This window comes from Caretta caretta, chromosome 8, assembly GCF_965140235.1.
Source record: "Caretta caretta isolate rCarCar2 chromosome 8, rCarCar1.hap1, whole genome shotgun sequence".
NCBI classification, from domain to species: domain Eukaryota; kingdom Metazoa; phylum Chordata; order Testudines; family Cheloniidae; genus Caretta; species Caretta caretta.
Genome location: NC_134213.1, coordinates 88825776 through 88851157, shown reverse-complemented (window position 1 = coordinate 88851157; position 25382 = coordinate 88825776). Strand labels below are relative to the sequence as shown.

Sequence of the window (25382 nt, the reverse complement as noted above, 5' to 3'; positions counted from 1 at the left end):
GTGCGTCGTGGAATCTGTAGGGACAGCGCATCTCAAAGGACTCCAACCACAGTTACTATGAAATTAGTTACCCATTCTCTTTTCTTTAAGACATTGTCCACATAGATTTTACTCTCGGTGACTAGCAGGCAGTATTCCGTGCTCGGAAGCAGTTCAAAGAGTCCTGCGTAAATATCTTTTGAAGGATCACCCTACTAAAGCTTGCATCTGATCTAGAGGCCTGTACCAAGGCACAGTGAGAAAAAAGTATGGACTGAACTCAATGGCACTGCCTTACATATTTAGTCAGAGGGAAGTTGTTCAAAATGTCAGTGGAAGCAGCCTGGGCTCAAGTTGAATGAGACCTGATGTGCCCACAGAGATTCTGGTTTTTGCTAACAAATAGCAGGTACATACACAGTTGCAGATCCATTTAGATAATCTCTGTGAGGATATTGGTGGTCCTCACTTATTTCACAAATGCAACAGTCTTGGTTAGGAGCTAATCAATTTCATCCTGACTAAATAACAGTTCACTCTAACCACAACCCGTGTGTGAAGTTTTGCTTCAGCTGGCAAAGAATGAAGTTTGGGGAAAAGAGACCTGCAGGTGAATACACTGGTTAATGAGAAAATAAGACTGTTAGGCAAGAACTTTGGATGAGGCCTAAGAGTGACTTTGTCCTTCTGAAAAATAGCATAGGAGGGCCTGAATCTCTTCTATTCTCCTGGATGACGTTATGGCCACTAGGAATGCTGTCTTCATTGAGAAGTACTGGAAGGAGCAGGCAGACATGCGGTCAGAGGGGGAGTCATCAAACAACCCAGCACTACACTGAGATCCCAGGAAGGAGAGTGTTCTCCAACAGGTGGAAAAGTATGGTTCAGTCCTTTAAGAAATTTTCCCATAGTGGAATGAGAGAATACTATGTGGCCCTGTAATGGGATTCACTCACCATAGAAGCACCTCCATGTGGCCAGGCATGGCATAGCAGCTATCTTTTACTCTGGCACCCCCTGCTGACAATTGCTCCTTTGCTGTGGTGGTCTCTCTTCCATAAGAGTCTTCTGGCCAGGTCACGGTATTAAAGGCAGCCCCTTGCAGGAAAACAAAGTTCAACAAACAAAAGTCCAACAAATAAATCCTGGATCTTTTTTCAGGTCTCTGACCCCGGCTCTGAGCACAGCGGTCATCACCTCCCTCCAGGCTTTGAATTATTCTAATCCCCTTATGTCAGGGGATTTATGCCACCTTCCCAGTGTCTGGGTCACAAGGTGTGACCAGCAGGGGGACTGTTGGTAGAGGAGTCCAGGCCTTTCTACTCCACTGGGCTCCGACCCAGGCCTCTTTGGGGCTACCAGGGATCTGGCAACCAAGGCTGCCCTCCCTATCTCCCCTTCTCTCCCCCAACTCCCCAGCTCAGTCCAAGCTTTCCCCTGCTGGGGTAGTCCAAACCAAGAAAATAAAAAGGGATTACCAATGTCCAGGGTCCACATGTGGGGGAAAGGGGAATTGTTTGATTGTTTCTGGGGTAGTCTTCCCTTCCCTCAGAGAGGAATCTTTGGGGCAGTTATGTCAAAGACTTCAGCCTTCCCTCTGCTCAGCGCTGCTGGAGCTATGGGCTGCAGGTCTGCTCTCTTCTAGGTCTGCCCCCCAAACGAGCTGTTTCCCTCTCTTAATTCCGCCACCATTTGCTGCAGGTGTTGCAGGGTGAGGCTGGCTGGGCCCAAAATAATCCCTTAATTCCTTTTTGCTCAGTGTGGGGTTTGTACACCCCATCACACTTCCTGAATCTTACCCTTTGAATGAAGGGTCTAGAATGGGTCTCCATCCTCCTTTCTTCTTTGGTATCAGATAATACCTTGAATAGAACCACTTTTTGCTATAAGGGAGAGGAACTGGTTATATCACCCCTAGTTTCAATAGATAGTTTATTTCTTGCTTTAGCAGACTCTCATTGAAAGGGTCTCTGAAGAGGGACAGGGTAGAGGGGTGGGAAGACAAGATAGCCATAAAGTGGATCAAATAACTGGTGGTAATTATTTCTCAGATGCACGTCTGATATTATGGCTTCCCATACACTTCAGAAGACTGCAAGACGATTTCCACAGGGAGGAGCAAGAAAAGCACAGGAAATTGTTAGATCCAAATGGCTCGGTAGTATGCAGCTCTCAACCTTTCCATCAAAATTGTTGCTTTGCTCAAGAGGATGATTGTGTGTTACCTGCACCCAAAGACATTGGACTCTTCTTCTGGAACCTCGGTCATCTCCCTGGGAGTTCCGATGATCTCTAGTGAGGCTTGGAAGGACCTTTGCCTTTGGAGGACTGAAGTCTGCGTTTTCTTTTGGCTGACGGTGTATATATTCCAAGGGATTGCAATGTCACAGAGAGTCATTGGTCCTGTCATTGAAGAGTCAACCCACTGAAGGGAAGGTCTTCTATTGTGTTTGTTCCCACCTTTGGAATTTTTGACATCTGAAGCCATGATGATCTGCATATCATCTGTAGCAACTGAACCTAAGGCTGCATCTGCCATGTCTAAAGCATCTTGTAATGGTGACCTGGCTATGGAGTGGCCCTCATATTCCCTGAAACTGATCCCTTTTGTCATGTAGTAATTAAAAAAAAAATCCAACAATTTGTTGTAGTTTACATAGCCAGATCAAAGCCTGGAATTAACTATTCTAAACTGAAGAGTAGCCGATGAGTAAAATTTTTGACAGGTCAAATTGCTTGTATTCCTTAGCCAGTGTTGTTCATTTATTGGTCACCTCTACCACCAGGGAATTTGGAGGTGGATGAGAAAATAAAAATCCTGGGACTTTAGGTAGTACATATCTTTTATCATCCTTTTTACAGGTAGGAAGAATTGTAGCTGGGATACTCCATATAGTTTTTGCTTGACTCAATAATGCTACATTTATTTTAAGTATCTCATGTCGACAACAGAAGATTATCTAAAAGCTTATGCTGAGAATCTTGCACTCCAGCTGGAGAGGGGGGTCAGGGGCTTACCCCAATCCATGCATGCTGTGGCTCCGCGCGGCTCCTGGAAGCAGTAGCATGTCCCCCTTCCAGTTCCTACACACAGGGGCAGCCAGGGGGCTCCACATGCTGCACCTGTTCCAAGCACAACCTCCATAGCTCCCATGGGCCGGGAACTGCATCTAATAGAAGCTGCCTGGCTGCGCCTCCACGTAGAAGCCGGCGTGGGGACATGCCGCTTCTTCCAGCTGCTTGAGGTAAGCACCAACCAGATCCTGACCCCCTCCCGCGTCCCAAACCCCTACCCCAGTCCTGATCTCCCTCCTGCCCTCTGAACCCGTTGGTCTGAGCATCCTCCTGCACCCCCACCCCCTCATGCCCAGACCCACCCCAGAGCCCACACCCCCAGCTGGAGCTACACATCCCTCCGCACCCCAGCCCCCTGCTCCAGCCCGGAGCCCCCTCCCACACCCTGAATTCCTCATTTCTGGCTCCATCACAGAGCCTGCACCCCCAGCCAGAGCCCTCACACCCTGCCACACCCCAATTTTGTGAGCAGGATGTGAGGTCTCCCAGGGTGATTTCAACCTTGTTAGGTAATCCAATTCCCTTGCCACCCTCAGTGAAGAGGAGCTCTTCCACCCACAAATTTATCATTCTGAGGTGTCCTACCCATAATGGGTGGCTTAAGCACCGCTCTGTGAGATGCAAAAAAGATTCCCCTGAGCCCTCCTGTCCTTTGGGGGGTGGGGACGGGGAAGAGATTAGACAGACTAGGACACAGGTACTGACTTTCCAAAGTGCCAGAGGATGCTTGCCCCCGGGTCTGCCCCAGGCCCTGCTCCCACTCCACCCCTTCCCCCAAGGCCCCACCCAACGTCTTCCCACTCTGCCCCCCGAGCATGCCGTGTCCTTGCTCCTTCCCCCACAGCCTCCTGCATGCCGTGAAACAGCTGACTGCGAAGGGTGGGGAGAGGCGCTGACCCACGGGGCCTGCTGGTGGGCAGGAGGCGCTCGGGGCAGGGTTGGGAGAGGGGGGAGCTGATAGGGAGACTGCCGAGGAGTGCTCAGCACCCACCATTTTCCCCCCATGGGTTCTTTAGCCCCGGAGCACCCACGGAGTTGGCGCCTATGGACTGGGATTCTAAGCTGCTCTCATGCCTTCCTAGATGAGAAAAAAACGTATGCAGCTTTGTTTCCCTAATTTTCCAAATGCTCTGCTGAAAGGACCTACAAATCCTCTACTTAGAAGGGATATGTGATTTCCCCTAAACAATAGTCAGATTATGCAACTATTACTTAAGGGGATGGTTTTCCTGCACACATCATGCAGTTTAGAGATTTGCTGGGAAAGTTAGGAATTCCCTCCCTAAACTTAAAAGGATTTGCTTCCACCCTCAAACAGAAAATAGATGCTTATTTGTTTCCCTAAGCCAGCCTAGCCCAAAAACAAGGACGGGGGTTGGGGAAAGGGATGAGGAAGTGAGGAGTAAAGACTTCCCCCTCCCTCTGTTTTTTGTTTTAAAAACACAGAATATGCTTATTATACTAACTATACAACACTATACAAACATACAAACTAGCTCTGCAGACACCACAACACAACACCTCAGGCCACAGGCAATTGAGAAAGAATTGAAGTGGCAGCTGGTCCAGCTCTGCCCTACATACCCTTGGAACAAGGCATAAGGATACCTAGGGAATACGGGTGGACCACATGGGCACTGCTGACAAGAAATCTCCGGCTGAAGGCACATGGGGTGCAGCAGTCATAGGACAAGAGAGAAGGTCCTCTCATGCATCAGTAACTGGTTAAAAAACAGGAAACAAAAAGCTAGAAATGGTCAGTTTTCACAGTGGAGAGAGGTAAATAGTGGGGTCTTCCAGGATCAGAACTGGGACCAGTGCTGTTCAACATATTCATAAATGATCTGGAAAAACACAGAAACAGTTAGGTGGCAAAGTTTGCAGTTGATACAAAACTACTCAAGATAGTTAAATCCAAAGCAGACTGCGAAGAGTTACAAAGGGATCTCACAAAATGAGTGACTGGGCAACAAAATTACAGATTAAATTCAATGTTAATAAATGCAAAGTAATGCACATTGGAAAACAATCGCAACTATATATACAAAATACTAAATTAGCTGTTACCACTCAAGAAAGAAACCTTGGAGTCATTGTGGATAGTTACTCTGAAAACATCTGCTCAATGTGCAGCAGCAGTCAAAAAAGCTAACAAATGTTAAGAACCATTAGGAAAGGGATAGTTTCTGTCTTATTGTCAGAATAGCACTATATAAAATCAATAGTACACCCATACCTTGAATAATGTGTGCAGATCTGGTCACCCCTTCTTAGAAAAGAGGTATTAAAATTGGAAAAGGTATGGAGAAGGGCAACAAAAATGATTAGAGATATGGAACAGCTTCCATATGAGGAGAGAGACTGGGACTGTTCAGGCTGGAAGAAAAACGGCTAAGTTGCGAGGGATAGAAGTCTGTAGAATCATGAATGATGTGAAGAAAATGATTATTTACTCCTTTACGTAAAACAAGAAGCAGGGGTCACCAGATAAAATTAATAGACGACAGGTTGAAAACAAACATAAGGAAGTACTTCTTCACACAATGCACACTCAGCCTGTGGAACTTGCTGCTGGGGATGTTGTGAAGACTAAACTGGGTTCAGAAAGAAATAGATAAATTCAAGGATGCTACCCCATACTCCGGATGTCCCTAAGCCTCTGACTGCCAGAAGCTGGGACCAGATAATGGGAAATGGCTCACTCTGTAATTACCCTGTTCTGTTCATTCCCGCTGAAGCATATGGCATGGGCCACTGTCAACAAATAAGGTACTGGGAAAGATAGACCATTGGTCTGACCCAGTATGGTCATTCTTGTGTCCTTATGGACTACTACTTGAAGACTAATTATACTTTACACTTTAGTTACATTCCCTCCAAGGATTTCCAAATGCATTGAACAAGAACTAAGCCTAAATGCACTCAGCCTGGCTCGTCACTAAACTCCCCACATACCCAACCTTGACCATTGATGCAGCCACACAGTTGACAGCAATGGAGCAATGTTTTTAACCTCCATGCACTTTTACTTCCACATCATCCCATCCTGCTCTCAGCAAGTTCAGATGACACAGTAATAAAAACTCTCCCATCCCACAGATTTCCCACAAAAGACTAAAACAGACAGGTCTCAAAATGAATATTCCGTAAGTCACTCTTCCAGCATTCAAGCAACATTGTCCACAAATCTCATGATTCCTCCTTCACCATGTATGCTAATTGGTGTTGGATACAAATTCTTATCTTTCATAGGTGATATTATAATAATTCTGATGTAAGACACTATTTCACAGTATATACCTACTGATTCGGAATCTTTAAAGGTGACTTGCTTAGGGAAAGGGAAGAAGGTTTGTGCTTTACCACCTCCTATACACTGTATAAAGGCATTAACAAAAACTAAGTTTAAAACCAGCCTAAAAGAAAATCCCTTCCCTTCTTCTATCAGTTTCACTAGTTCTACCATCTCCCATAAGTCAGACAAGACCTGCATTTCTATTGTAAGAAAACAATCAGGATTTTTTTGTTTTTTGAGAGGTGGGCAAGATGACTCTCAGGCTATGCTTTTATAAATGCATAAGGAATGGCACAAACCCCCTCCCTCCTTCATCCCACCTTTTGCAGTTCACTAAGATTCTAAATCATTTAGCTGGTTGTTGTTTTACAGCTGTAATGCAGCTACTTTATGTACAAGCTGGAGCCCAATTCTACAAACACTTACAAAGAGTAATCCCCTTGTAGGGCTACTCACATGTATACAGTTCCACATGTTTGAATTTAGGGGCTGGATCTGGATTGTTAAAGGGTGAAATTAGTGGTACAACTCCCATTGACTACAATAGGCCCAGGACTCATCCAAAAAGATTATCTACAAATCCAGAGTTTAAAAACTACACACACAAAAACACGTGCTCCCTACAATCAAAGTTTAGTTTCAGTATGGCTTAACATGCATGTACAACGTGCAAAAGAGTTTAACATTATGACAAGGCTTTTGCATTAGATAGATAAATAAACTGTGATTTAACTACATTAAATCACCAGCATAACTAGCAGTGACCATTTACATCTAATTTATACCTTTAACAATACATAAAAGTGCTTAAGGAATGGACAAATAAGTGACCCATAAAACTGAATGGATAAAACAAACCCACCCCCCAACAAAAGCTCCCTGCATATGCACATGTTGTCCTGAATTTAAAAGACAAAAATCAAACCCACCCACAAAAAACCCTGGCAACAACAACAAAAATAGTACACAAATGTTAGCATAGTGTATGGAAATACCTGGGAAAAAAAAAACCTACTTTCAAGATGTGAAATTTATTGCACAGAGATTTAAAATCCTGCTGAAGACAAGGGATGACATCCTAGCCATCAAGTCAACAGGAAAACTCCCATTGCCTTCATTAGGGCCATAATATCACCCATGATGTTTAAGAAAGGGAACAATACAGACATTTTCCAAAAGTCTTGTAAAAGCCAGCTCAGCAGTGTTATAAATAAAACACTGAGGCCTAATATACAATACCTATATGCCAATTTGGTTCAGTGTAGGTATATATCATCCTCCCCTCTTCCTTATTTTGTTCAAGCAGTGTTTCAGGTCAGTTATCCATGTATTTGAGACCAGCTTTCCATCAAAAATTAGAAATATATATAAAACCAAGTATAATAGTTTTAACATGTATAAATATATTAAAAAGTTAAAATGATTTTAATGATTTACAAATGAGTGCAAAATGAAAAGTATATATGAGTTTGAAGTTGGATAAACAGATTAATCCGTAACCTAGGGTGAATTTCTAGCCCTACTGAAGCCAGTGAGGCCCAGATGTCACCTTTTTCAATCCAAAAAGGTAATCTTTTTTTGCAAGTACACACTATACGGAGTAGCCAACCAGAGCATTTATACAGTACACAAGAAATTATTAAAAACCAAAACTACAATTTAAATAGCATCATTTTCAAAACAGATTTAACACAAAAGTTACAACAATATGCATACTATTAGTTTCCCAGACTCTAGTAATATCACACAGACATTTTTTGGTTACTAATAACTTCATGTTTCTTTTCACATTTCTTTTTACTTCTGAGATTCAACACATACAACTCAGTATTTGTTTGCATGTGTTGGGTAACTTGTAAACATTAAATATTTATCTCATTTCAAGATTTGATAAGTGAAAAATGATCTCCAGAACAAAGATACTTTGGCACCTTTTAACATAAAAAGTGTGCATGTGCACATCTCTCTCCCCCTCCACAAAGTAAATATCAGATTTTCATAGTAAGTATCCTTCACTAGACTATGCATATACCAACCAGATAAATAAATTCAAGAGGTATAGTTGAATTAGTATCTTAGGCTACGAAACTTTGGTTTTTTCAGGCTAAGCATTGGTTGCTTAATTGTTGGTTTGTTTTCAAATAATATTGCTTCACTTTCTGTAGTTGGAAATCTGTTCTGGTAGATCAGTGGATATTCCTTCTGAAACTAAAAAAACAAAAAAGAGTAATTATAAAAAAGACTACTTAAAAGAATATAACTGAACCTGATTAGACAACTATCAGTCTGGGGAGTAAGCCTGCTAGGCAGGATGAAAAATAGCTTTGCTGTGATATCCTACCAAACCCCTGGCTCCTGCCCTACAGGAAAATAACCATTTTGTACTGCATTAAACTGTAACATTATCCCATTTCTATTTAATGCATTGTTTAAAAAAAGTGTATAGTACTCCCTATTTTGTATTTTTGTCAGGCCTTACTTCCCTTCAATGCTTTACTCTACATTTTCTTTTCTATAATATAGCATGGCTTAACTCTTTAGTTCCTCTCTACGGCTAATTCTCCTCTTTTCCTTCTCTTTCTGCCTCCAACAGCTGCTGGGAAAGAGGTGCTAGAATACCTACCAGGATGGCATGTTTGAACCCTGTTCATGGGTTTTATCTTTCAGATCCGACTCTGATAACTTTGAAGTCTCTCTCTCTCTCTCTCTCACGAAAAAGAAGTACATTCTCTCTCTTTCCCACGCCCACTCCATGGTCTCCTGGCTACTGTGTTTGAGATGGAGGTATGTGCAAGCACTCCTCTATCCTGTACTCAGCCAATGCCAGTTACCCTCATGCAGAACTACACTCATCTCTCCATTTTAAATATTATTCTCTGCTGTTGCTCCTGACTTTGTCAAACAGCAGTGACATAGACATGAGGCTTATCAGTTTGCACCATCCACAAAGTTCTGAACATTCCAATCAGCTTTCACCCTTCTGCAGCATAGCAAAACTGGAGCCATCTATCTGCAGACAAAGGAAGACAGTCTTGCACTGGCAGACACTCTGTTCTCATTTGGAATCTTTTATGACCATAACAACAGAAATATAGTTTTTTGCATTAAAGTTTAGATTATGAAAATATTGATGGTACTAGGAAAGCTTCCTACTCATCCTGTTTTCCATATCTGTAGATATGGAATATCACATAAAAAAATGGGTTTCTGAAACCAAGCTGCTTTCCTATTATCTCTTCAATTTTTTGGTGCAGTGGTCGGGAAGAGGATAAGTGGTATATGAACTTATTTCAACAGACCAAAAACTTTCTGCTGATGAAGTCAGCTTTTTCAAAATGACAGCACAGTTTATAGGCTTGGGGTGGGTGGGAGAAATAATTGGACCTACTCCTAAAGGAAAGAGCATATAGATTTAAAAAAAAAAACCCCACAAAAAAAGCAACATGCTCCACAGGGTTATCGTTTCAGGAAAGTATGTAGTGTCTGCCTCAATCGCTGAGAGTAAGACTACTAATTCTTACATATTCTCATGGCCTCACGCAGTCTTACAAATTAATTGACTTTATATGAGAAGTTCCCAGACTGTGGTGCATGTGCTCATTGAGTTTTTGGTGTACCACTTCCAAACAATATTTGCCCCCCCCATCAGTTTCAAACAAAAAGTCACTGGACGCACTGCAGAGTGCCAAAAAATGCTAGAGAAGCAATATGCACTTTTCTGGTTGCGTTCAGGTATAATGAAGGAACAACAATTCACCAACTATTCCAGCACAGTAATTTTATTTAGAAATTACAGTGTGTTGTGGCTGTGCAGATGAGCATTGTACTTTTATCTGTCTGGCTTTCTGCTAGACCTAGGCCTCAGCTTGAGCTACTGAGGCAAACTTGTGCATTTCAATATCACAACACCTGAGCATTTTTGTCCAAAAATACATATGCATACAGGGCCAGTTTAGAGCAAATGCAGTGAGCCCCAAGATCAAAGGGCTACAGCTAGAGGTCTCTCTACACTCCCTACTCTGCAGAGGCTGTAGCCTGACCCTTGCAGGGATGAAAGGCAAGGGGTACATGGGGAATTCCCTCCCGTTTCCACACAGAAATTTGGGGGTAGTCAAAAGATTTAATCTACCAATGCTGCTACTATTTATTTCATACAACCAGTTTCAATTAATTAAAAAAAAATGGAGGGCCAGCCTTTTGGTTTGTGACCAAGTTTAAGAAACATTTCAAGTCCTAAAAAATCATTATTTTTGTGGAGGCTGGAGGAGGGGGAGTGGAAGAGGGAGAAGGGGGCAACTTGAAGATTTAAAAGCAGCTTTTGTGGAGCTGTGTTTGAGTCACAAGATGTGCTTAGTAAATTCTGGGACAAGTACACTATTCACTGATCAGAGATATTTGCCAAAGGGTTTCTGCAAGAGAAAAAAAATCCTCTAGCATTAAGTCCTGCCAAAGTTGTTGAGCTTTTAGTTTGACTGCTGGGCAGCAGATTAGTAGAATTTAGAAATATCAGATAACCTGAAGCAATATGTAAGTTATTCAGAATTCTATGAGTATGTTAGAAAGTACCAGTTATTTGGTCATAAGAGGGCTTCTCATTCCGAATAGTCTGGTCTTAAAATTTTAACCAAAACTACTATTTTTATTTTTGTGCCCTTCACATCAGAGTTTTACCTAGTGAAGATCCTGGCACAAAAATGAAACAAGAAATCTGGTGCATTTAGTATATCACAAGAAATAACTAATTTCTACCGCAGAGTTGGTATTTAAAGCAGAGGGCTTTGAAAAAAAATGATTTGTGTTTTACTCTTAAATTGTGCTTAGTTTGAAAAACATTGTTGCTAATCAACATGAATTCTTGTAGTGGAGACCAAGCTCCCTTCAAAACAGGATCAGAACTTGCCATCACAACAAGCACTCATCCAGATGGCTGTACCCAATTCTTTTTGCTATCAGACTAGAATTCATTTTTAAAGAGTTTGCTGATGTGCTAGGATCTAGTAATTAGGTAACTAATTCTCTCCTCCACCTCTATGCATGTTTTAAAACCAATTTGCATGCTGCAACTGAGTGTTCTAAAAAAAAAAAAACCCAAAACCAAAGTCCCACCAAAAAAAAAAAAATAGCCCATTTCTTTTCTTACCCGTTTTAGCTTTTTCTTTTTGTCTCTCAGAGACAAGCTTTTGTCCCGGATAATGTTCTCCAAGAGTTCTGCAACTGCAGCTTGAGAGGTAGAAACTTTTTGTTCATCAAACTCCTGAGGAGTTATCCGCTTACAATATGAATAAGTTGGCAAAATAGCACTGATGTCTTCCCCTGGATGTTGGAACTGAAACAAGAATGGCAACAAAAGAGTCTACACATGCTTGAAGGATCTTGCTTGGTTGCAAAGTTATTGCCTCACTCATTCAATTACATTGTAAATTAAATGCAAGTTTTAATAAGTTAAATTGCTAAAAAAAGTGAAAAACCTATCTATAATTGTAAAGCTAGTTGCATGAAAGTTTGTACTTTAAAAAAAAAAAAGGGAATGGAATATAGTTTTGTTTTTTAAACTAACAGTAGTAGTTTAATACCCTACAATTCATAAACAGCGATTAGCAAAGGGGTTTCAACTTTTTGTCACAGGACCCACCTGAGCGTTCTTTAGAGATTCTATATGATCTTGCACTGCAACCTGTAGGTAAGCTGGAACTTGAAAAATGTCCTGCTGATGATCCATTAGAAATGAAACTAATCTTGTGGCAAGTAGCTCATCAAGGTCCACTTCTTCCGCACAGCATAACACACATCGAGAAAAAGTCTGTATCATCTACAAGTATTTAACAGGTTGTTAGTATGTACAACTATAGCATTTGGATTCTTTTCTCTCTCCCTGCAGCTCCGTACTGCACTCCCTGCTACAGATTTGCATCAAAGTACCTCACCTTCCTGCACTATTGACATACATTGATAGAGCAAGGAGGAAATCTGCCATTTCCCCCCATTTGAAACATAGTGATTTTTGTATAAAATTAGAATTATGCTCTGTTCTTATGATTAACCAGAGCTTAGTTTTTAGTTTCAATTTAAAAAAGATTTAACCAGGAAGAAGAGTCCAAGAAAACTGCATCACATTCTCCACTATGTAGGAAAAGCCACACATCTTGAAATAGCTATCTGGGTTACTTTTCCCCATGGAAACTTCTCCCGGTTTTGCACAGTAACAGCAGAAGAGGAGACTCAGAGGGAGTTAATGCTTGCAGAATCTAGAGCAGTGGTTCTCAACCCCTGGCCCAATCAACACAGCTGTGGCCCATGTAACATCCCCAGGGCCACACAGATAGTATATATATTGTGTGGATGCGGCCCACATAATATATAGAGAGCTGCATATGTGGCCCACAATGTTTATCAGGTTGAGAACCACTGATCTAGAAGCTAACATGCCACAGAGTTGATATTTCTATTCCTCACCTGCCCACTAGGTTCTTCCAAATTTAGCTCCCCTCTGCTTAAGGTAGCAGAGGGAAGCCAACAGCTCTAAATGAATAATGAACTAGTATTTATTTGGCACATTTCACCCAAATGTATTAGTGGATCCCAAGTGCTTTACAAAATGCAATAGGAATAGGTTTGTCTATGAAACAGTCATTTTTGGGATGAAACATGGCAGTTTCTGAACATTTTGCAGCAATACAGCAATAGTTTAGGTAAGAAGTGAACAATATTCAGTTGAAGTTAGGGGAAGTGCTCTCCTTAAAAAAAAAAAAAAAGCCAATCAAAAACTCAGCACATAATTTGCACTTATACACGGTCTTCCATTTGCAGATCTCAAATCACTTTATTAATAATATTTATGAACTCCCCAGAATAATTACAGACTGTGTTGTGGCAGGATCTAGAGGCCCCAATCACTGATAAAGGCCCCACTGTAGTAAGGGCTGTATACACTGATTTGGGAATACAACTCAGATCTGCCTAGCTTCTAGCTCCATACTTCAATCAAAACTATACTAATTTCTTCACCATCCTTCCAGTTTATGTACGAAAACTTTAATAGTCTAGGGCTCACTGGCTAACACCCTTGTCTCTTGCACAAAAAAGAAGCATTATGAGATTTCAAGATGGCATAAATGGTCGGAACCTCTGTTACATCACTTGCAATAACTGACAAGTAGTTACTCATTTCTTGTTTCCCATTTTTAATTAACATTCTTGAATCAGTATTTGTTTAATGTGTTTTAAAATAACTGTAGGTACTAAGGTAAGAGAACCTACAGGTTTGATGTCATTCTAACAACTGTAAATACCTCTATTCTTTCCACTGCAAGCTTAAACTCAGTCCTTACAGCTATTCTTTAAGCCTTTCCACAGACTCACTTCTGTTTCCTTTCTGACATCGGACCTACTAGAGTTCAAAATGTAAACCCTACAGTTAGGTCCATTCTTTAATTTTAAGATCTAGTGGCATCGGTGTACAATAGCTAGAGTCCTGACACAATATTTATATAATAAAAAGGCTATGCTAACACTCAGCTCTGGAAATTCACTCCATACTGGACAAAACAAAAATAAACTACCTCAAGTAGACACTCAGCAAGAGTTTTAGCCAAAAACTATTTTTCAAAACGTAGCCATTAGACCTTTTAAGATACAGGAAAGCAAAATAAGTTTTGTGTTCATATCAGTTAAAACAGAGAGTCAGTTAAAAAATACTTACAAGGTTTTGTAGGAATTTAATTCATAATATCAATTTAGTTATCGACAGTGAGGTGTAGAAGGAACGGGACAACACTGAAGCAAAAAGGATACTGAATCTTTTCTGTTCTTTTAGAAAGTTAATAAAGGCTGTTCAAATAAAGCGTTTTCCCAAAAACCTATTTTGAATATGTTCAGATGGAGTTAAACAAGAGAGTTCACTTTGATACAGATTTTCACAAGTATACCGGGGTGACATATCTGTGTTACATACTAGATGTAGTGAGACAAAGACTAAGTTCCTCCTTTAACATTGAATATTCTTGCTTTTCTCAGATTTAAGCATTATTTTTATGCTATTGAATAAAGCTATCCATACTCTTAGAAGAAGATGTCTTACCAGAGACCTTGTGCCCATTGCATCATGAAGTCGAGGCATATCAACATTTTGGCTGATTCGAGAGATCATACGCATTAGGAGTTGAAGCTTTCTACGATTTGGTGGAGGAAGCAACAAACAGCATATCTGTAGTGCTTCAATGGCAACCCTTTCTAAATGAGGCCGGAGAAGATCTAGAAGTTAATAATTATAAAAACAGGTGTAATTAAGTTTTGAAACAATATGAAGGATAGTGGTACATCAATATCAGCAATTTCATTTTATTCAGTTAAGACAGCAGCCACTTTTTATGTTAGAGAAGACTGTGCTTTAAAGGGATCAAAGTTATTTCAACATTTTTTGCATGGTCTTCACCCCCAATTTATCTCATTTTGTTCTGACACATTATTGGCTCAGGTCAAGACCAGATAAGGAATATAACTGAAGCTATTTCTGCACATCAGTGTCGAGTATTTTCTGTTATTATATTATATATTGGTTAGCCAATTTCCAGGCTTCTAAAGACTCCTATAAACTTCATTCAGCATCCAGTTTCAACAACTGTGAAGAGACATCACTTAGAAGCAGGGAAGTCTATGCTGATTCCTTTCAGATGTTTGTATCACAAGGAATAGTACTTACTTTGAACAAAGAGCAAAATATGGTGAACTGCTTAGACATCACTATTTGGAGAAGAGAGGATACTACCCAAAAGCATGTATTATGGAAGATAACAAAAGCTTGTATTTAATATAATTAGTTAAGTTACTTAACTTCATAGCCATTAGAATATTCTTTAAACAAACCATGAAAAACAGATTTTGCTATTTAAAAATCCAACAATGGAGCTAAAGAAAGTAGGAAAGCAGAGACAGTTAGTCAACACAGTAAGCCAATACCACATGCTTTGAAGAGCAATCTTACTTTGCGTGCCAGTCAATATAAAGGAAGCTGGAATGAAAGAGTTTTCTGAAAGTTCTACTACACTTTTGCAGAGTCGTTTATTGACTGTGATATCAGAATCCATAGGCTCATTTTCTACTATAGTAATCACACTGGTAGTACTTGATTTCCTTTGTCCAAGATGAACTATTGGATATGGTTTTACTGTGATTTCAGCAACAGGTGTATTGATGCCACTGCAATTTCTGGACTTACTGCTTCCAAGTAAACTCTGAGACCTGCAGAGTTGCTTAGATTTGTGATTCCCATTACATAGCTCTTGATCGTGAACTGTTGACGCAGACACTCTCCTGGAACCACACGGTTGTTTCTGCCCAGTGCTATTTGATCCAATATTCAACAGCGATTCTGCTTTGTACCCAGAGTGTAGTAGTGGGTTTTCCTTATTTTTGCCTGACTTTATGTTAATGTCAGATTGATAGAGGGAGTTTGATCCCACTTCACTACAAAAACTTGAGGTAGTAGCTGCAATTCGTTCCAAAGAATAGCACCTTGCCCTAAGTTTGAGAGGCTGGGCCTGTTCATTCTTTAAACCTGACAGATTTTGACAGCTTTCTCCTCTTAAGTCATGAGCACTGGCTTGTTTACACGCAAAGTTGTAGTGCTGTAATTTTTTAGCACATCCTTTTTGAAGAGTATGTTCATTTTGGGAAATATTTCCAGAAGGCTCAGATTCTTCCTCTTGTTTTTCAGTCTCTTTTCGAAGTAAACTTAGTAGAAGACATTCAGTTGACTTGAAAGAGTTCAAGTGCAGAGTTTTTGAAGGCTGTGGGTCACACGCCTCATCTTGGATACAGTATTTTCCACTGGGTCTATATGGAATTGTGATGTAGCCACACACAACTATCAGAAAATGAAATACAAGTTAAGATGCAAGCGGTGTGAAAGTGAACAAGATAAGAACGAACTGAAGTAGCTAAGTAAAACAGAACAGTTAACAAATATAAGACATTAATATAGTCCACATGGTTAGTTGTTTAATGCTTTTTTTTTTTAACTACAAGACATGCAACAAACAGCCCATACATGCAGGATTAAGGACAATAAAACTTTACATTTAGCTTTTAGAAACAAGACAAGGATTAGTTTACACTATTTGAGACTGTGGTTATTATACTTTGACAGTATCAGACCAGATAATTTATATGGATTTATTGTCACAAGAATGTAATTCTATTTTCACTCAGATTATAATGTAGAGCTACTACTGCACTGGTGGCCTCCCACAAATTCATACTGCCATACAGATTGGGGGCCAAATTCTGCACACAGTTACATATATGTAACCCACTAGACTCAAATTTGTACTTAACACTTAACAAAATACATTATTTCTCAAGTCATACATACCAAGAATGTTCACAAACAGTTCATAGTATTCAAAAGTAAGCAATGGTTCAGGTAGATTGAGAAAGTAATCAGCAACTGTTCTGAACACATCCCGTTCAAAACCAACGTAAGTTGGTTGGCTCATGTCATTACTTCTAGGCCCTAAAAAGAAGGCGAGGAAAGAAGGCTCATGACAGTACTATTCTCATAATCACATATTTAAAATAAATAAATAAATAAAAACACCACACAACAAAAAACTTCTGCAACATTAGCAGAAAGAATGGTAGGGATGGCCTAGTATTTCTCAAGGAGTGTCATGTCAGCCATCTACTTATACAAACATTGGACCAATAGTTCAGCCTTGTGTAACTAGTACGCAGAAACAGAATAAAACTGTTTATATAGCAACAGATGAGCAAGAAGCTGTCGCTCAACTTTAGAAGATAGATACTTCAATATTAATAAATTAGAGGAAGTCCCTTATTTGACTACTTCAACCCTTTCTGCTTCTCACCCACTCCTAAAAAAGGAGTCAAAAGAAGCAATTAATCTTAGTTTTTCTGTTAAAATTACTACAACAGCCCCACCCTCAAATCAAACAGATTACATAGAGATAAGCAATAAAACAAAAGTTACAGGCACCTAGGAGTTTATTTTTAGATACTCTGAATAGATTTAAGATTTTTTCCATATTCAAGACGCTTAGGGCTCAATTCACTAATAAAGCTGCTGAAGTTTCGTTTCTTTTTTCCATCTGGGAGATAGGTGTGCTTTTTTATTTTAAGTGAGCACACACTACTGAAAGCTTACATAACTGGTGCAATAACAGCAAACTTTGTTCACCTGTATCCCCCCTAGATGATCACAACTGCTCACTTTAGGTTTGCTCTTCACCCACTACAGCATCTTCAAAAGTGTGCAATGAACCATATAATGAACCAATTTATGGGCATGGGTGAAAACAAGGAGAGAATAAACTGAACCAGAGTTTCCCTGCAGATGGGTCTCCACCATACTCCCACAGAAAGATGGGCTAGGATGAAGCAAAGCAACAGCCTCTGCCCTGTCCCCATTTTCCTTTAGTTTTCTTCACAAATGGACTCTGGCTTTTTAGGGGCTGTGCATGAAATGGGGGAATGTCACTTTCTGTGAATCACCCAGTGCAAACTTAACTCCAGGCTCTATTAGCTGCATATGAGCCCCTTCTGCAGCTGCTACCGAACAGTTAGAGAGACACATATATGCATGCAATGACACAGCCATCATAGCTTCTTATTGAGCTTTGCTGGAGGTTGTGGGGAGAGAGGCCGCAAAAAAGCCACACAGTGGCACAGGCACCAATGCAGATACAGTAACTCCTCACTTAACGTTGTAGTTATGTTCCTGAAAAATGTGACTTTAAGTGAAACAATGTTAAGCGAATCCAATTTCTCCATAAGAATTAATGTAAAGGGGGGGGGGGGGGGCGTTAGGTTCCAGACAAATTTTATTTTGTCAGACAAAAGGCATTATATACATTTTAAACTATTTTAAACAAGCAATTTAATACTACAGTCATCATTGCTGAGTATGAAGCTTGGTTGAGGTGGTGGAGTCAGAGATTGGAAGAGGGTGGATTGTCCGGCTGCTCCTCTTGCTGAACTTACTGAACTAAAAAAAACACATTGAGAGATTGTTGTTTTGCTTTCCTTCCCCCCCCACCCCCGGTAAATTTCTTTATAGCAAGTCATTAGATGACCAACTTCCCTAATCACTTTGGAGCAGCATTCCCTGTCAGGATCGTCATCACTCAACCCTCAGCCCGCCCACTCCACCCCTGCCCCCAAGCCCCCCCCCTTCCCTCAAGCCCCCTCCCCCTTTACTTTGCATGCTGTGTCCTCACTCCTCCCCCCTCCCTTCTGAATGTGGCAAGCCATCTGATTGCCGCAGGCAGGAGAGGGACGGGGGAGGCGCGCCGAGTCTTCCCCCATCCCCCCTGCCTGGGGCAATCAGCTGGCTTGCGGTGTTCAGGAGGAAGGAATGCGGACTCGGCGCGCAGGCTCCCCCTCCCTCCCCACCCTACCTCCTGCCCAGGGCAATCAGCTGTGTTCAGGAGGCAGGGGAAGCCTGCGCACCGAGTCCTTACTCCTCCCTCCCTCCCTCCTAAACCCCACAAGCCAGCTGACTGCCGCGGGCAGGAGGCAGGGGGAGGAGGGGGAAGGGACCGATCCATGAGGTCTGCCGGTGGGCGGACGGCACTGTTGGGGGGGAGGGGGGTCCGCTTAGGGCGGCTCCCAGCTGTGGAGAAAGCAGGTAGCCAAACAACATAACAGTCGAGCATCGCACAACTTTAAATGAGCATGTTCCCTAACTGATCAGCAACATAACAATGAAACAACATTAACCAGGACAACTTTAACTGAGGAGTTACTGTACAGTACATGTGAAATGGTGAGTTGGAAGACATGACATTTCTAAATTTTGCATGCCCCAAACTGCTTCTTTGAGGAGAACTGCTCTGCAGGAAACTCGATGAGGTCAAATTCATGTTTTCCCTACCTCTCCAAACTCTCTCCAAAAAAAAAAAAAAAAGTTACACATCAGATTCTGTACAACTGATGAAGAATTCAATTGGATACAAGACTTTCAACATAGTCATACATATTTGTTCAACAGCATTTATAAACTGTGTGTTTTTTTTGTTTTTTACAGTAACTCCTCACTTAACGTCCTCCCGCTTAACGTTGTTTCAAAGTTATGTCGCTGCTCCATTAGTGAACATGCTCGTTTAAAGTTGTGCAATGCTCCCTTATAATGTCATTTGGCTGCCTGCTCTGTCCACTGTAGGATTCTGTGGATGAGCAGCGACTGTGGATGAGCAGCAGCAAGGGAGCATTGCACAAGTTCCTCTTCTCCGCCTCCTCTCCCTCCCTCTCAGCGTCTCCCTAGCTGCCAAACAGCTGTTTGGCGGCAGGCAAGAGCTGGGAGGAAGAGGGAAGAGCGGGGATGCGGCGTGCTCCGGGGAGGAGGTGGAGAGGGGCTGGGAATAGGCGGGCCTGGAGCATCCCCTGGCAAAGTCGGTGCCTGTTCTTCTGGGGGAAAGCTGCTGCTGATGCTGCGCAAGGCGCTTCCTAGCATCCTTTCCTACCTCATTGTCTGTAGCGGGCTGTGCCTGTGTGAGGTAAGCCAGGAGCACCTCTCAACCACAGTACAGTACAGTATATAATGCCTTTTGTCTGCCCCAAAAAATTTCCTTGGAACCTAACCACTCGCATTTACATTAAATCTTATGGGAAAACTGAATTCGTTTAACATAGTTTCACTTAAAGTTGCATTTTTCAGGAACATAACTACACTGTTAAGTGAGGAGTTACTGTAAGTGAAAGACTGACATCCCAAAATCCCAAGTGAAGTCATTTCTATTAGCCCACTTCACATGTGTAAATTTTTTTTTTAAAGTTTATAAACTTTGCTAATTTTTATATTATTTTTAAAAAGGCTATTTTAGTCCAGGGAAAAGCCAACAACCTGAAAAATGCAGTGTAGATCATTACATAGATAGAAGTGACACCCATTCATTTCTCAAGAGAATTTGCTTAATTTTGCTATACTGATTCTACAATGTAGGAACATATACCTATGTCTTGAAAATATTCCACTTCTTCATTTCATTCCCTCTTTTCTATATAAAAACTAGAGTGGAGAGGACTGTGCTGCAAGTTTGTCACACCTTCAGTTATGGATAGTGGCTAATAAAGATAGTTCTTTAGAGTGGAAACTATGGAATATTTTACATCAAGAATGCCAAAAATCTTGAGCACTGTTGATGCCTATTCAGAAAAAATAAAAATAATCACATTATGGGCTGGGCTAGGCCAAACTAGCAAACTCTTCAAGGTTTGGCTCAGAGTTTTTTCTGAATTATTTCACAGCCTGGGAGAAGCAAGCAATTCTGTGCAAGAAGCAGGTAGTTTAGTCCCTGGAATACCACATCTGAGAAGGAACCACAGAGGCACTGTGCCTGAAGACTCAAGTTTCATCTCTGCCCAGCTCCTGCCAGCATAGCTTCTTCCAGTGACTCAGCAGTCTGTAGCTACCACTTGGACCCCTCCTTATAGTGAGAGGAGATAGTGAGGTCCTCCAGCATAGCAGGGCTCCATATAACATTAATTGAGTTCTAAGTTGTATGTTCCTGCAGATTCCCTAATTGGTTGGGGAATGTTGCCGTCTTCCTCTCACTTCAGTTAAAATCCCCAGCTGTCCATCCCCTTCTGAAAGGGCAGGGAGAGATTCATGCATGGATCCACAGAGTGCAACCTGGTACTAGGATATTTAGGTAGTCTACTCAATGATTAGGAGTAGTACATTGGTTTATAGGATCTCTTTTCTCTTTAATGCACATGTAACTTCATTATCTTTACCTCTTCTTCCTTATAGGTCACCTCTGTACACAATTGTTTTATGCAGCCTACTGTTATATCTTCTGAATACATCAGGTTGTTAGATATAGTTGAACTTGCATCCAGTGTAGAAGAGCTTAGTACCTCTCACGTATAAGCAAACATTTTGGAATTTCCACTCCTCAAAATAAGCTTCTTCATATCTGAAATTTTAAAGACTACTTTTGTATAACTTACAGTATGCAAGGCACTTCATAGCTGACAATACCCAATGAGGGAGGTCTTCTGCAAAAAAAAAATTTAAGAAAATTGTTCAGCAACTGCCACTATATACTATATACTCTAGCCACCTGATGTTAAACTTTAAATACAGGAAGATCATATATAGAATTTAATTAGTTTTAAAAGAATACATAGAATCACTATACTTATTACATTCTCACCTGCCCTACTTTTTAATTTTGAAAGAAAAGTAGACTACAGAAGTTATCACCCTAAGCAAATCTGTTTTAAGTACTACTATAGTTAATTACTGTCATCCACCACTTGACAATAACTAAATACTGGCACTTGAAGCAAATGTCAAAACCAAAACCAAACCTGATTTGTTTTGCAGAACAACAACACCATGTTTACTTGTGTTAGTCATGTTGTACATGACATATTGAGGAATTACTTGTGCTGAGTGCAAGACTTCTTCCAAAGATGGTAGACCTAAAATGGTTTGCAAGCTGTAGGGTGGAAGAGAACAAATGTTGTTTCAGAAGTCTTGATAGCACGTGAACCAAGCTAATTACTTTAGTACCTCTTCAACAAGCAATAAAACCTCAAAATTTAACTTATTAAACTCTAAGTTCTTAGTCCAAGACCAAAGCTTCCAAGTGTCAGAGATAAGTTTTTATGCCACAGACTAAAGGTCTGTCTGAACCAATAGAAAGAGCCAACAACAAGAAGCAGGCCATAAATTCAGCGTTTGAGGAAGTGTGCCAGATACACACCACAAAGGAAAGGAGGAAGAGAAAATCAGCTACTCAACGTGCAATTCTCACTCCTTATAATATTTACTTTAGCAACTTTCCTAAATATAATACTGTGGTCCTTGATAATATATTAGAAAGTACATGGGTTACTTGTGTAACTTAGCAGAACTACTCCTTCTGCAGGATTAAAAAGTTTTCTGAAAAATTTAAACACTTGTTTAGATCATTGATTATTGACACAGCATATACTCATGGATGTACCTTCTGCTCTGATGGTATGTTGAAGCTAAAATGGCCTAATCCATATGTACTGGCAGGAAAAGATATATACACACGCCCTCCCCAACCATTTCCAGTTTGTTATTGACTTACTGTATCAAAATTATGTTTCGCCAAATTTCTTCTATATCCTCTTGACTTATTTTCTTCCTGTGTAAGTTTTCCTTGTCCTCTTCCATTATTTCACTTTTTGTGTTTTCTATGTTCTCCTACAAATAAGCAATCATGCATGTTATATTTTGTTGACTCTCTGAAGTAGCTCAAAAGCCAAACTCAAAATTCCAGTAAAATGTTATTTAAAAACAAAAACCTACTCACATACACTTGTAAAAAGGCTCTATTCTAAATTAAAGAACACATTCATTTTCTTTTTTATAATTTAAGATCTCTTAACACTAAATGGGTCTTCTCCCATCTTAAAACAGAAGGCTAAAGCTCTTTTCCATCCACAGAAATGTTTGCCGTCCACTGCAGAAAAAAAACCCCAACCATACTTCCATAATTTTGAAATTTAAAGGCAAAAAGTAACAAAATGCAGAATGAAATGTGAGACCAAGGCCCTAAATACTGAATGCATGCATAAGTGCTTGCAGGACTGAGACTGGGGCCTAAATTCAGAAAGTCAGAAACACAAAAAAAAATTAGCAAAAGTATAAAACAAATAATGACCGGTCAGCTACATTCAAGGTTGTAGAGTTAAGCAATTTAACAGCTAAGTAATGTACCCTGATTTAGTGTTCCTAAAATGTATAGTTTCTAAGATTCCTCATAAATTCTTAATCATCTGACAAAAAAGAATAAAATATTTAAATATATAAAACATATTCGGGGGGGAATGAGGAAGAGCATTAAGTGATCTTTTTTAGTTCTGCTATTATGTGACTAAATGAGGGAAAAAAAAAAAAAGAATAAGCCAATACCAGTCTATTGTTAATCTAAAGTTGTGGGTAAGAGAAGAGGTTGGATATATCGATTTCAGTTTCTACTGTACAGTGTAGTTCAATCTACTACATACAATTCAAAGCCAGAAATATTTAATTTCACTATTTCCAATTTGTCAGATTTCAGCAAGTCCACGTAAAAGTTTATAATTAAAATGGTTTTCATACAAACAGTATTTTGAACATCTACCGTTCATGTTGCATTCCAAGCTTTAAGCAGCCACATACAGCATAAAGGCTTTTTGTTACCAGGGCTGCTGTGTCTTTCTGTCGCATTCTCATACTGTTGTACTTCAAAGTAGTCCAGAGGAAACTGCTAGTTTATTTTTTCAGCTGGAGATGAAGATTCTACAGAAGTAGATGATACAGCCACTAAAGGAGATGATTATATTTGTTTTCCTAATGCTGAAAAGAACACATGAACGATAAGAAGCACAAGTTATTACCAGAGTATCAAGTAATTCATATTTTTTAGGAGTCCTTCTGGAGAAATGTGGTAGTTTAAAGAGCCTTTCTTCCTCTTTTGGAATATTTTCTGTGTCCTCTTTCAACAGGGACCTTCTTGACAAAGTTTTAACTGGAGAGGTTGAAGGGAATCTATAATTAACAAGAGAAATGTAAATACATTCGGAACATATTAAAAAATAAGAACTTAGTTTCATCAAAAAATTTAGTGCCCAGTGATGATTCCAATAAGACTCTTTAGAGGCTTAAGATAAAAAGAAGAAAACACAGAACACCTCTACAACATATACCTAATTTAAATTAGGCAAAATTCCAAATTAGCTTTGGACTATCATTCCCTTCTCTCAAATTCATTGGAGGTCAGTAGGGGGAAGTTCAACTTCCAAGTTAAGTCCTTGGAGAAGATTCTGCTCCAATTATACCTTATGTACGCTGTAGAAGGCACTGGCGTGGGAGGGAGACAGCACAATGTAGGAATGCTTATGCATGCTATCCACCTTGCAAGCTCTGGGGCCGGGTGGGGTTCAGGAAAGGCCCCTTGCACTTAGTGCTACAGAAATGCTGGGCTGCAGCCCATAACAGCATTATTAATGAAGGAGTAGAGGAAAAGCAGACTTCTTGGTGAATCAGTATTGCTTTTGATTGAAAATTACTTTCCCCACAGTAAAGTAACTGCTGATCCCGTTACAGAGTACTCTTGGTTAGTTTTCACAGCTTAGCAATTTGTGTACACCTGTACAGCACCTGAATAGGTTGTTGTTGTCATCTAGATTTTCTGATCCCCATCTTCCTTTTATGTCCTCAATTACATGATTCTTGAGAAACTTTCTTAGTAATTGAACGGTTTGTTGCCTAGTAACTTCGGGACCAAAATTCCTGTTGCTCCTAAGCAGTTCCTGGAGCCAGTCCACGGCTTCCACGGCACTAAAACAATTCCCGTATTTTCTGAAACGTTGCCTGTGCTTCCGCAGTGGCATCCCTGCTCGAAAGTATTTAGTAACTTCATTCCACTGCAAGGGAGAGGGAACGGGGGGGGGGGGGGGGGGAAGACAAGATGAAAGCAAAAAGTTGAGCGCATTTAGATCACGGGTCCCCATTCCTTCCAGCCAGGCCCCCAGCCCTCATTGCTCCTTGCTGCCTTTCCCCCGTCACCCGTCCTCTCAGGGGCTCCAGTCCCCCCAGCAACCCCCCGACCCCCATCGCCCCTTGCTGCCTTTGCCCCGTCACCCGTCCCCTCAGGGGCTCCAGTCCCCCAGCAACCCCCCGACCCCCATCGCCCCTTGCTGCCTTTGCCCCGTCCCCTCAGGGGCTCCAGTCCCCCTCCCCACCAGGAAGCGCTTTGAACCTCACACTCCGGCACCCCACAGACTCTCCCCCGCCCCGCGTGCTGACCCGCCGCCCCCATCCCCTCTAACCAGCTTTGTGGCGCGGTAGGGCCCCGCTGTCACCAGCCGGCTCTCCATGCTGCTCGCCGCGGCTCCGAACGCAGGCCGGAGATGGCGGGTGCTGGGGGAGGGGAGCGACCACCCAGCAGGATGACACTTGCTAACCGTCGTGGTCTAACTGTTTGAATTGACGGCCCGAGCGCTCCGGGGCCGTTGATTGGAGGAGCCCGGCGGCCACATGACAGAGAGCGCG

At 41.1% G+C, this 25382-nt stretch overlaps 1 protein-coding gene across 2 annotated transcripts; it reads right to left on the bottom strand.

Moving 5' to 3' along the window:
* Window positions 1–6966: 6966 nt before the first annotated feature.
* DEPDC1 (DEP domain containing 1) lies at window positions 6967–25376 on the bottom strand. Of its 2 annotated transcripts, XM_048862024.2 has the most exons (12): window positions 25160–25376; window positions 24489–24754; window positions 23726–23876; window positions 22432–22547; window positions 21680–21810; window positions 21317–21364; window positions 16719–16859; window positions 15330–16211; window positions 14427–14599; window positions 11982–12158; window positions 11490–11675; window positions 6967–8557 (listed from the first exon to the last, which is right to left on the bottom strand). In XM_048862024.2, the coding sequence occupies exons 1-12, from the start codon at window positions 25205–25207 to the stop codon at window positions 8417–8419; spliced, it is 2460 nt and encodes an 819-aa protein (XP_048717981.2). In that variant the 5' UTR covers window positions 25208–25376; the 3' UTR covers window positions 6967–8416. The 2 variants fall into 2 exon arrangements, with proteins under 2 accessions (XP_048717981.2, XP_048717982.2); XM_048862025.2 differs by lacking the exon at window positions 15330–16211 and having other exon boundaries at window positions 25160–25367.
* Between the last annotated feature and the right edge of the window lie 6 nt (window positions 25377–25382).